This window comes from Nerophis lumbriciformis, linkage group LG11 (assembly GCF_033978685.3).
Source record: "Nerophis lumbriciformis linkage group LG11, RoL_Nlum_v2.1, whole genome shotgun sequence".
In the NCBI taxonomy this organism is placed as follows: domain Eukaryota; kingdom Metazoa; phylum Chordata; class Actinopteri; order Syngnathiformes; family Syngnathidae; genus Nerophis; species Nerophis lumbriciformis.
Genome location: NC_084558.2, coordinates 14,542,472 through 14,554,637, shown reverse-complemented (window position 1 = coordinate 14,554,637; position 12,166 = coordinate 14,542,472). Strand labels below are relative to the sequence as shown.

The following is a 12,166-nucleotide window of genomic DNA, read 5'->3' as shown; positions in this document are numbered from 1 at the left end:
GTAGAGGCTAATATAGCTAATATAGATACTTACATCATGTGTTGTCTTCATTATAACACTCTTCAAGTAATTTTGATAGTAGAGGCTAATATAGCTAATATAGATACTTACATCATGTGTTGTCTTCATTATAACACTCTTCAAGTAATTTTGATAGTAGAGGCTAATATAGCTAATATAGATACTTACATCATGTGTTGTCTTCATTATAACACTCTTCAAGTAATTTTGATAGTAGAGGCTAATATAGCTAATATAGATACTTACATCATGTGTTGTCTTCATTATAACACTTACATAAGACTTTAAATTTTTTTGCGGCTCCAGACCGATTATTTTTTTGTATTTCTGGTCCAATATGGCTCTTAATTTCAACATTTTGGGAGGCCGACCCCCGCGTTATATGGTATGAAAGAACGAAACATACAAAACAAACTCGCTAACTGATCGCCACACACAGAAGTAAACGCTTTCGACTGAATAAGAAGACAGGTCAACTCCAAATGTTTATTAAAGACTTACTAAACTACACCACGGGCAACCAGTTGGCAAAAAAAACAATGGATTAGCTTAAATGACTCCTAGCTAGCAGAACATGCTAGTTTAAAATGAGATTGCTTTTTTTTTTTTACAGTTTCCTTTGGTCCAAAAGAGAAAATTACTTGAAAATATCAAATTAATATCGAAAAATGTTAGGTTGACTCCTCTAAAATGAATACAATACTATATTCACGTCGGGTCAACGTATCATTACCATGTAATGACAAAAAACTGCCAGAAGATGGCAGTGTTTCTCTTCTTAAGAACAAAGAAATGCTCTTGTCATTTTTTTTTAGTGTAAATACATTTCTATTCAGTCACAATGTGTGTAACAACACGGTACATTTCCCAACTGCGTATTAAGCTGAATAGACACGTAGGCTGGTTACAGATAGACTTCTAATTACAAAACAAAGCTTACATTAGTTGCATTACAGAATCTGTGTAAAAAATGTTCTTCAGTTTACATTTCAGCTTCTCTGGTATGACATGGAATGGATTTGTTTTTTCCTGTCAGCTTTGAATCTTTACACTTGTATTTCAACTAGGCTTCTATAGATCACAAAACTGAGCTTGCATGTCAGATGTGCACGTCACAGCACAGAACACACTCAATGAGGGTGTGAGGGGGAACAAACACACATTACAACTGTGGATCGTGTGTGAACATGCATGAGTCCTGCATATACAGTAAGAGCTCTTTTACATTCACAGTAGCAGAGGGACATTAAACTTGAGAGAGACAATGTACAGAACAGGCCAAAAGTTTGGACACACCTTCTCATTTCAATGCCTTTTCTTTATTTTCATGACTATTTACATTGTAGATTGTCACTGAAGACATTAAAACTATGTGAAGTGAAAACCCTTTCTGAAGCTCATCGAGAGAATGCCAAGAGTGTGCAAAAAGCAGTAATCACAGCAAAGGGTGGCTATTTTGAAAAAACTAGAATATAAAACATGTTTTCAGTTATTTCACCTTTTTTTGTTACGCACATAACTCCTCACGTGTTCATTCATAGTTTTGATGCCTTCAGTGACAATCTACAATGTAAATAGTCATGAACAGAAAGAAAATGCATTGAATGAGGAGAAGTTGTGTACAAACTTTTGGCCTGTACTGTATATAAACAATAAAAGTCTCAATGGTGAACAGACTTACTAGATATTAGACCGGAGTCTCTCTTTTAGGTCCACACACACTCACACACAGACGTCATCGTCTATGACCGACAGCAGCCAGAAGTTCTCATTTCTTTGTTGACGTACTCCTGCAACTGGAACTTTGGCTCATCGGGCTCCTTCATGGTCCTGTGCTTCAGTTCTCTAACACACAGAAGACAGCAACACTCGTCAGTGCTGGCTAATCTATCAGAGCAATACATCTGGCTATAGGGATAAATGCATTTTGAGACAGGTGCTTATAATCTGACATAATAACCTACTCAGTGGTCTAGTGGTTAGGGTGTCCGCTCTGAGATCGGTAGGTTGTGAGTTCAAACCCCGGCCGAGTCATACCAAAGACTATAAAAAATGGGACCCATTACCTCCCTGCTTGGCACTCAGCATCAAGGGTTGGAATTGGGGGTTAAATCACCAAAAATTATTCCCGGGCGTGGCACAGCTGCTGCTCACTGCTCTCCTCACCTCCCAGGGGGTGAAGAAGGGGATGGGTCAAATGCAGAGGACAAATTTCACCACACCTAGTGTGTGTGTGACAATCATTGGTACTTTAACTTAACTTATAATGGGATTAGACAAGGAAGTACATATCATGTTTCGATTTACCTGGTGAGGGACAATAGAATTGGGAATATTCCAATATACTGCTTTGGCCATGTTTTATACCAGATTTTTAGCAACACACCAGCATTTTGACTTCCTAATTTACCGGTATATGTATTTATATATTTATTGAAACGTTATTTATCTAGGGCAGTGGTTCTCAACCTTTTTTCAGTGATGTACCCCCTGTGAACATTTTTTAAATTCAACTACCCCCTAATCAGAGCAAAGCATTTTTGGTTGAAAAAAAGAGATACAGAAGTAAAAAACAGCACTATGTCATCAGTTTCTGATTTATTAAATTGTATAACAGTGCAAAATATTGCTAATTTGTAGTGGTCTTTCTTGAACTATTTGGAAAAAAAGATATACAAATAACTAAAAACTTGTTGAAAAATAAACAAGTGATTCAATTATAAATAAAGATTTCTACACATAGAAGTAATCATCAAGTTAAAGTGCACTCTTTGGGGATTGTAATAGAGATCCATCTGGATTCATGAACTTAATTCTAAACATTTCTTCACAAAAAAAGCAATCTTTAACATCAATATTTATGGAACATGTCCACAAAAAATCTAGCTGTCAACACTGAATATTGCATTGTTGGATTTCTTTTCACAGTTCTTTTTGACAGACATTTTAGTGACAAACCTGAGCTTGTGCTTCACTGAGTTTATGAACTTACATTCATATTTTGTTGAAGTATTATTCAATAAATATATTTATAGAGGATTTTTGAATTGTTGCTATTTTTAGAATATTTAAAAAAAATCTCACGTGCCCCTTGGCATACCTTCAAGTACCCCCAGGGGTACGCGTACCCCCATTTGAGAACCACTGTACTAGGGTAAATAAAAACAGATTATCATGTGCAACGCTGACCTAGCAAATAGGCAGCAGTCACATGTTAGAGATGTTGACGTGTGACGATAATCTGTCATCCTTTAACCATTATAAATGCTAGCCCCTTTAGCTAATTTTATCAGGTATAAATCTCAGATTCACATTTTGGTACGTGACACATTGTAACTGTTAAAGTTAGCATGCTAGCTGTTTTTTAACTCATGTTTCTGGTATAGACCAGAGGCTCTAATACAGGGGTGTCAAACGTACTGTTCTAAATGTGTCCACTAGATGTCACAATAGCAATTGTTTGTATCTTTGTAGATGATGCTACATATGTAAAACAAATAAACCACATGGTGTTAGTGCACCAGTCGAGGAAAATGAGCAAACTACATAAATAACATCCTGTAATTTGATTTTGATATAATTTTTTTATCTTTGTATCCATCCATCCATTTTCTACTGCTTGTTGAAAATTAACACCAATGAGTTGACTGATGAATATTATCACATCATTTATTCAGAAAGTATAAATAACGACAAATAAAGGTAGATTACTATTAACCGCAACACTTAAGTGTAAAAAACTCCCCAACAACATTATGATTTGTACATTTTCAGAATGTGCTTGTTCTATTTTTAAACAAAAAAAACAATCGGAAGTTGTCTTTATTTTTAAGTTATCGTGCCGTGGTTTTTCTCCCTGTGGCCCCCGATCTAAAATTAGTTTGACACCCCTCCTCTAATATGTTGGTACTGTTAGCATGCTAGTTTTTGTTTTTTTATTTTTTAGCTCATTTTGCACATGTATTTAAACAGGAAAATTCCTGTTAAAATTATAAACTTATTTTCCAAGGGAGTCATGGCCAAGAGGTAACAACGTTTCACACAAAGTTACAACAAACCAAGAAACAACAAAAGAGTTAGATGAGGAAAGACATATTAATTGCAACAAGAGCTCATTACTGAGGCAGTAATGAATGATCCAAGATAAACACCGAACAGTAACAGTCATACATTTTGTAGAGTTGAGAATCTTTGGAACCTCAAAATATGATTCAATTCCAATTCTTGGGGTGACGAGTCTATTTCAAAATCGATACTCCATTGAACACGATTCTCATAATATATTATTTGGTACATAAATTACAGACTCTCTCTCTGAGCTGCCACCTTAACGTGGTAGAGGAGTTTGCGTGTCCCAATGATCCTAGGAGCTATGTTGTCCGGGGGCTTCCATGCCCCCTGGTAGGGTCTCCCAAGACAAACAGGTCCTAGGTGAGGGATCAGACAAAGAGCAGCTCGAAGACTTCTATGGAAATGCAAGAACCGAGACTCAGATTTCCCTCGCCCGGACGCGGGTCACCGGGGCCCCCCTCCGGAGCCAGGCCCGGAGTTGGGGCACGATGGCGAGCGCCTGGTGGCCGGGCCTGTCCCCATGGGGCCTGGCCGGGCACAGCCCGAAGAGGCAACGTGGGTCCCCCCTCCAATGGGCTCACCACCCATAGCAGGGGCCATAGAGGTCGGGTGCAATGTGAGCTGGGCGGTAGCCGAGGGCAGGGCACTTGGCGGTCCGATCCTCGGCTACAGAAGCTAGCTCTTGGGACGTGGAACGTCACCTCGCTGGGGGGGAAGGAGCCTGAGCTAGTGCGCGAGGTAGAGAAGTTCCGGTTGGATATAGTCGGACTCACCTCGACGCACAGCAAGGGCTCTGGAACCAGTTCTCTCGAGAGGGGCTGGACTCTCTTCCACTCTGGCGTTGCCAGCAGTGAGAGGCGACGGGCTGGGGTGGCAATTCTTGTTGCCCCCCGGCTCAGAGCCTGCATGTTGGAGTTCAACCCGGTGGACGAGAGGGTAGCTTCCCTCCGCCTTCGGGTGGGGGGACGGGTCCTGACTGTTGTTTGCGCTTACGCGCCAAACAGCAGCTCAGAGTACCCACCCTTTTTGGATTCACTCGAGGGAGTACTTGAGAGTGCTCCCCCGGGTGATTCCCTCGTTCTACTGGGGGACTTCAACGCTCATATTGGCAACGACAGTGAAACCTGGAGAGGCGTGATTGGGAAGAATGGCCGCCCGGATCTGAACCCAAGTGGTGTTTTGTTATTGGACTTTTGTGCCCGTCACGGATTGTCCATAACGAACACCATGTTCAAGCATAAGGGTGTCCATATGTGCACTTGGCACCAGGACACCCTAGGCCGCAGTTCTATGATCGACTTTGTAGTTGTGTCATCGGATTTGCGGCCTCATGTTTTGGACACTCGGGTGAAGAGAGGGGCGGAGCTTTCTACCGATCACCACCTGGTGGTGAGTTGGCTGCGATGGTGGGGGAGGATGCCGGACAGACCTGGCAGGCCCAAACGCATTGTGAGGGTTTGCTGGGAACGTCTGGCAGAGTCTCCTGTCAGAGAGAGTTTCAATTCCCACCTCCGGAAGAACTTTGAACATGTCACGAGGGAGGTGCTGGACATTGAGTCCGAGTGGACCATGTTCCGCACCTCTATTGTCGAGGCGGCTGATTGGAGCTGTGGCCGCAAGGTAGTTGGTGCCTGTCGTGGCGGTAATCCTAGAACCCGTTGGTGGACACCGGCGGTGAGGGATGCCGTCAAGCTGAAGAAGGAGTCCTATCGGGTTCTTTTGGCTCATGGGACTCCTGAGGCAGCGGACAGGTACCGACAGGCCAAGCGGTGTGCGGCTTCAGCGGTCGCGGAGGCAAAAACTCGGACATGGGAGGAGTTCGGGGAAGCCATGGAAAACGACTTCCGGACGGCTTCGAAGCGATTCTGGACCACCATCCACCGCCTCAGGAAGGGGAAGCAGTGCACTACCAACACCGTGTATGGTGCGGATGGTGTTCTGCTGACCTCGACTGCGGAAGTTGTGGATCGGTGGAGGGAATACTTCGAAGACCTCCTCAATCCCACCAACACGTCTTCCTATGAGGAAGCAGTGCCTGAGGAATCTGTGGTGGGCTCTCCTATTTCTGGGGCTGAGGTTGCTGAGGTAGTTAAAAAGCTCCTCGGTGGCAAGGCCCCGGGGGTGGATGAGATCCGCCCGGAGTTCCTTAAGGCTCTGGATGCTGTAGGGCTGTCTTGGTTGACAAGACTCTGCAGCATCGCGTGGACATCGGGGGCAGTACCTCTGGATTGGCAGACCGGGGTGGTGGTTCCTCTCTTTAAAAAGGGGAACCGGAGGGTGTGTTCTAACTATCGTGGGATCACACTCCTCAGCCTTCCCGGTAAGGTCTATTCAGGTGTACTGGAGAGGAGGCTACGCCGGATAGTCGAACCTCGGATTCAGGAGGAACAGTGTGGTTTTCGTCCTGGTCGTGGAACTGTGGACCAGCTCTATACTCTCGGCAGGGTCCTTGAGGGTGCATGGGAGTTTGCCCAACCAGTCTACATGTGCTTTGTGGACTTGGAGAAGGCATTCGACCGTGTCCCTCGGGAAGTCCTGTGGGGAGTGCTCAGAGAGTATGGGGTTTCGGACTGTCTGATTGTGGCGGTCCGCTCCCTGTATGATCAGTGTCAGAGCTTGGTTCGCATTGCCGGCAGTAAGTCGGACACGTTTCCGGTGAGGGTTGGACTCCGCCAAGGCTGCCCTTTGTCACCGATTCTGTTCATAACTTTTATGGACAGAATTTCTAGGCGCAGTCAAGGCGTTGAGGGGATCCGGTTTGGTGGCTGCAGGATTAGGTCTCTGCTTTTTGCAGATGATTTGGTCCTGATGGCTTCATCTGGCCAGGATCTTCAGCTCTCACTGGATCGGTTCGCAGCTGAGTGTGAAGCGACTGGGATGAGAATCAGCACCTCCAAGTCCGAGTCCATGGTTCTCGCCCGGAAAAGGGTGGAGTGCCATCTCCGGGTTGGGGAGGAGATCTTGCCCCAAGTGGAGGAGTTCAAGTACCTCGGAGTCTTGTTCACGAGTGAGGGAAGAGTGGATCGTGAGATCGACAGGCGGATCGGTGCGGCGTCTTCAGTAATGCGGACGCTGTATCGATCCGTTGTGGTGAAGAAGGAGCTGAGCCGCAAGGCAAAGCTCTCAATTTACCGGTCGATCTACGTTCCCATCCTCACCTATGGTCATGAGCTTTGGGTTATGACCGAAAGGACAAGATCACGGGTACAAGCGGCCGAAATGAGTTTCCTCCGCCGGGTGGCGGGGCTCTCCCTTAGAGATAGGGTGAGAAGCTCTGTCATCCGGGGGGAGCTCAAAGTAAAGCCGCTGCTCCTCCGCATCGAGAGGAGCCAGATGAGGTGGTTCGGGCATCTGGTCAGGATGCCACCCGAGCGCCTCCCTAAGGAGGTGTTTAGGGCATGTCCGACCGGTAGGAGGCCACGAGGAAGACCCAGGACACGTTGGGAAGACTATGTCTCCCGGCTGGCCTGGGAACGCCTCGGGATCCCCCGGGAGGAGCTGGACGAAGTGGCTGGGGAGAGGGAAGTCTGGGCTTCCCTGCTTAGGCTGCTGCCCCCGCGACCCGACCTCGGATAAGCGGAAGAAGATGGATGGATGGATGGAAATTACAGACGCAAATATCGGTCTCTTTCCAGAGACAAGAACCGTATGCACACCAGATCCTTTTCAAAATCAAAGAGTCATTCTTCATTTAACGACAGAAAATGAGGGCATTTGTATAATAATTGGAGGACATACTTGTTGGTCACAAAAAACATTCATGAAGTTTGGTTCTTTTATGGATTTATTATGGGTCTACTGAAAAGGTGACCAAATCCGCTGGGTCAAAAGTGTACATACAGCAATGTTGATATTTGGTTGGGTGTTCCAACAGGACAATGACCCCAAACACACGTCAAAAGTGGTAAAGGAATGGCTAAATCAGGCTGGAATTAAGGTTTTAGAATGGCCTTGCCAAAGTCCTGACTTAAACGTGTGGTCAATGCTGAAGAAACAAGTCCATGTCAGAAAACCAACAAATTTAGCTAAACTGCACCAATTTTGTCAAGAGGAGTGGTCAAACATTCAACCAGAAGCTTGCCAGAAGCTTGTGGATGGCTACCAAAAGTGCCTTATTGCAGTGAAACTTGCCAAGGGACATGTAACCAAATATTAACATTGCTGTATGTATACTTTTGACCCAGCAGATTTGGTCACATTTTCAGTAGACCCATAATAAATTCATAAAAGAACCAAACTTCATGAATGTTTTTTGTGACAAACAATTATGTGCTCCAATCACTCCATCACAAAAAATAAGAGTTGTAGAAAGTATTGGAAACTCAAGACAGCCATGACATTATGTTCTTTACAAGTGTATGTAAACTTTTGACCACACCTGTATGTATATATATATATATATATATATATATATATATATATATATATATATATATATATATATATATATATATACAGTATATATTATAATGTCTTCAAAGTGTGCCATTTTTTACTAAAGTAGGGACTTTTGTCAAGGCTAGAACCTGTCAGGACGTGGACTATGGTGTGTTTGTTTTCCCGAGATGCAAGTAAAGCTGGACTGGACATGGCGTGAAGGTAAATACATATTTATTGTTAACACTCAAAAAAGGAATCAAACAAAAGGCGTGCACAAGGGCGGAAGTACAAAACTTGGCTATAAAAACAAAAGACTAGCACAAAGGCAATTAACTAAGAACACGAAACAAAACACTTATTGTGGCATGGCATGAAGCATGAACTATAGGGGACATGAATATCATGGGTAGCAGTAGCATGGATGGATAGATAGGATATGTAGAGAGTGATGTCGCCAGGAAGACAGCCTGGCAACTGGGAGCTTAAATGATAGTGACATGATTAGTGACAGCAGGTGCGTGACGCAAAATGTGAAAACGTGAGACAGGTGCGTGACATGAGGATGTGAACCAGGTGAAACTAATGGTTGCTATGGTGACAAAACAAACAAAAGTGCACAAGAAGTCCAAAAACAAAACCGAACATGACTAAAACAAAACATGATCACACAGACATGACAGAACCAATTATTCATGTTTACATAAAATTTTATGGGAAACTCTGCTTTCCTATACAAACTTTTTGGTTGGCGAACCATGTTCAATAACCAATTAGGTTTGTAAGTCGAGGTTCCACTGTATAATACAATTTTATTTGCAAAAATCACAAAATGTTAATCAATTTAATGAAAGCTAATAGAGCATCCCCAACTCCAACCCAATCCCAGCTTTTCAATGAAGCAATTGAGAAGACATACACATACAATACTTATTAGATACAATACAAACAAGGACACCAATAATAATAATACAAGCAACAGTATCAATAATAATACAGTAATAATAATAATCATAACAATAATACTTGTTGAATGTTTTTAATCCAAAAATTGACACTTAAAAAAAGAAAACGTACACGCAAAAAACCACAACAACATTTTTTTTTTAGATTATATATGATTTATTATATATTTTGTCACTTGACGCTATCTGGCTTGCATGCAAACTGTTAGGATTTCAGTTCGACTTTTCAGCATTCACACGCTATTTCTCCTGAAAATTGCATTTTCTAGTTACTATTATTAGTTATAATACATTAAAACAGTACAGTATTTTGACTACGAGCTCTGTGTATGTGCTTTTACTGCCACCCGGTGTGCGAAATAAAATGAGTAAAACATCAATACCATATTTGTTTACCAATTCCTGTTAGAATCCTGTAATTTTTTGGGATACGTTTATGAGGATATTTAAAACATTGATAACAGATTAATAAAATCCCAGGTTGATTCAATGTTTTTAATAGATTTTTAATAATATAATTTTTTTGCCATAACTTTAAGAAAAAGCTGCCACGAATGTAGGCATTTTAATGCACAAGCCCAAAAAAAGCCCGACAAATCCTGGAGGGACCGTTTTAAAAAAAAGGTTCATATCGGGAACACACTGGGCTCAAATAAATATTTGTTCTTCATTTCACGGCAGATGTCATGTATTGATGCAGGAAGTGAACAAAGAAACAAGCTGCCACCTTACTTCAGCAATGGGTTTAGAGGTAACAACAGTAACGCATGATTGTGTCAAATCTTCTGTTACTAATCTGGAATGGGTCTATGCGGTTATGGTTGACTCACTTTGCCACAGCTGTGAAGGCCAGCTCGACATTCATTCCAGACCTGGCACTCGTCTCCATGAAGGGCACCCCAAACTCCTGCACAGAACATGGAGACAGTACAGTGTGTGCAAGCTTGTACTGCATATCCTAAATATTTTACATACACACTTAGTTACCAAAGACAGTCAGTACAAACAGATGCAAAAAAACTAGCAACGCATGGTCGTGGACAACCATTACGTAGCGTATTTTCCGGACTATAAACCGCACTGCTATACAAGCCGCAACCACTTTTAGAAGGAAAAAATATTTGTTCATATACACTATATTGCCAAAAGTATTTGGCCACCCATCCAAATGATAAGAATCAGGTGTCCTAATCACTTGGCACGGTGTATAAAATCAAGCACTTAGGCATGGAGACTCTTTCTACAAACATTTGTGAAAGAATGGGCCGCTCTCAGTGATTTCCAGCGTGGAACTGTCATAGGATGCCACCTGTGCAACAAATACAGTCGTGAAATTTCCTCGCTTCTAAAATATTCCAGTCAAATGGAAGAAAATGGAAGAGTTTGGGAACAACAGCAACTCAGCCACCAAGTGGTAGGCCACGTAAACTGACAGAGAGTGGTCAGCGGATGCTGAAGCGCATAGTGCAAAGACTTTCTGCACAGTCAGTTGCTACAGAAATCCAAACTTCATGTGACCTTCCAATTAGCCCACGTACAGTACGCAGAGAGCTTCATGGAATGGGTTTCCATGGCCGAGCAGCTGCATCAAAGCCATACATCACCAAGTCCAATGCAAAGCGTCGGATGCAGTGGTGTAAAGGACGTCGCCACTGGACTCTAGAGCAGTGGAGACGCCTTCTCTGGACTGATGAATCACGCCTTTCCATCTGGCAATCTGATGGACCAGTCCGGGTTTGGAGGTTGCCAGAAGAAAGCTACATTTCGGACTGCATTGTGCCGAGTGTGAAATTTGGTGGAGGAGGAATTATGGTGTGGGGTTGGTTTTTCAGGAGTTGGGCTTGGCCCCCTAGTTCCAGTGAAAGGAACTTTGAATGCTCCAGCATACCAAAACATTTTGGACAATTCCATGGGATGGCCCTTCAAGTTCCTATGTGAGTAAAGGCAGGTGGCCAAATACTTTTGCCAATATAGTGTATTAACCGCACTGGACTATAAGCTGCAGATATGAGAAATTTACATAGAAATATTTTGTAAAAGGTTATTTACATAAAGTACCTTTTTTTTTTCAAATGGTGCCTGTAACACGGTAGTTCATTGATGGTTTATTCATCCTTTATGAGATGATTAAGATGTTCTCAGTTTTTAATATGGACCAAGACAGCTGAGGTAGGCTCCAGCACCCCCCGCGACCCCGAAAAGGACAAGCGGTGGAAAATGGATGGCTGTTTATGAGGATTATTTTTCCTTGTACTTTGTAAACACTTAGATTTTAAATGGTTTCCGAAAGTGGATCCTTTTAGTACATTGTTCAATTTCATTGCTTAATCCATTCCATAATTTAGCACCTTTGTATAAGCCTCAGGGTTCAAAGCTTGGGAAAAAAGTAGCGGCTTCAAGATGCAGATGCACTCAATTTTAAATTGACGCCTTGTGCAGAATTGGCTACTTTTGGAATTCCACCAAACTATCAAAAAATTAAGCAGACTTTTAGGGATAGTATCGCCTTTGCATCATTGATAGCTCGTAGAAGGATTTTATTGGAGTGGAAATCACAGTTTGTCCCCAAGGTCTCCCTATGGTTTAAGGACCTCATGTTTTTCTTAGATTTAGAGAAAATTAAATATAATCTGAGGGGTACACCAAACAATTTGACTTGACCAGGGGCTGTGTGATTAGTTACATAGCTAAATTAAAGACACTATAGGATAAATGTGACACTCACTGTTGAC

At 42.7% G+C, this 12,166-nt stretch overlaps 1 protein-coding gene across 3 annotated transcripts in view; it reads right to left on the bottom strand.

Moving 5' to 3' along the window:
* Window positions 1-506: 506 nt before the first annotated feature.
* LOC133610720 (ras-related protein Rab-26) overlaps window positions 507-12,166 on the bottom strand; it is a 133,284-nt gene continuing 121,624 nt past the window's right edge. For all 3 annotated transcript variants that reach the window (XM_061967264.1, XM_061967265.1, XM_061967267.1), the window contains 2 exons: window positions 10,265-10,341; window positions 507-1,866 (listed from right to left, as the gene is read on the bottom strand). In XM_061967264.1, the coding sequence (XP_061823248.1) occupies window positions 1,764-1,866; window positions 10,265-10,341 (180 nt within the window). In that variant the 3' untranslated portion in view covers window positions 507-1,763. The remainder of the gene's footprint in view (window positions 1,867-10,264; window positions 10,342-12,166) is intronic.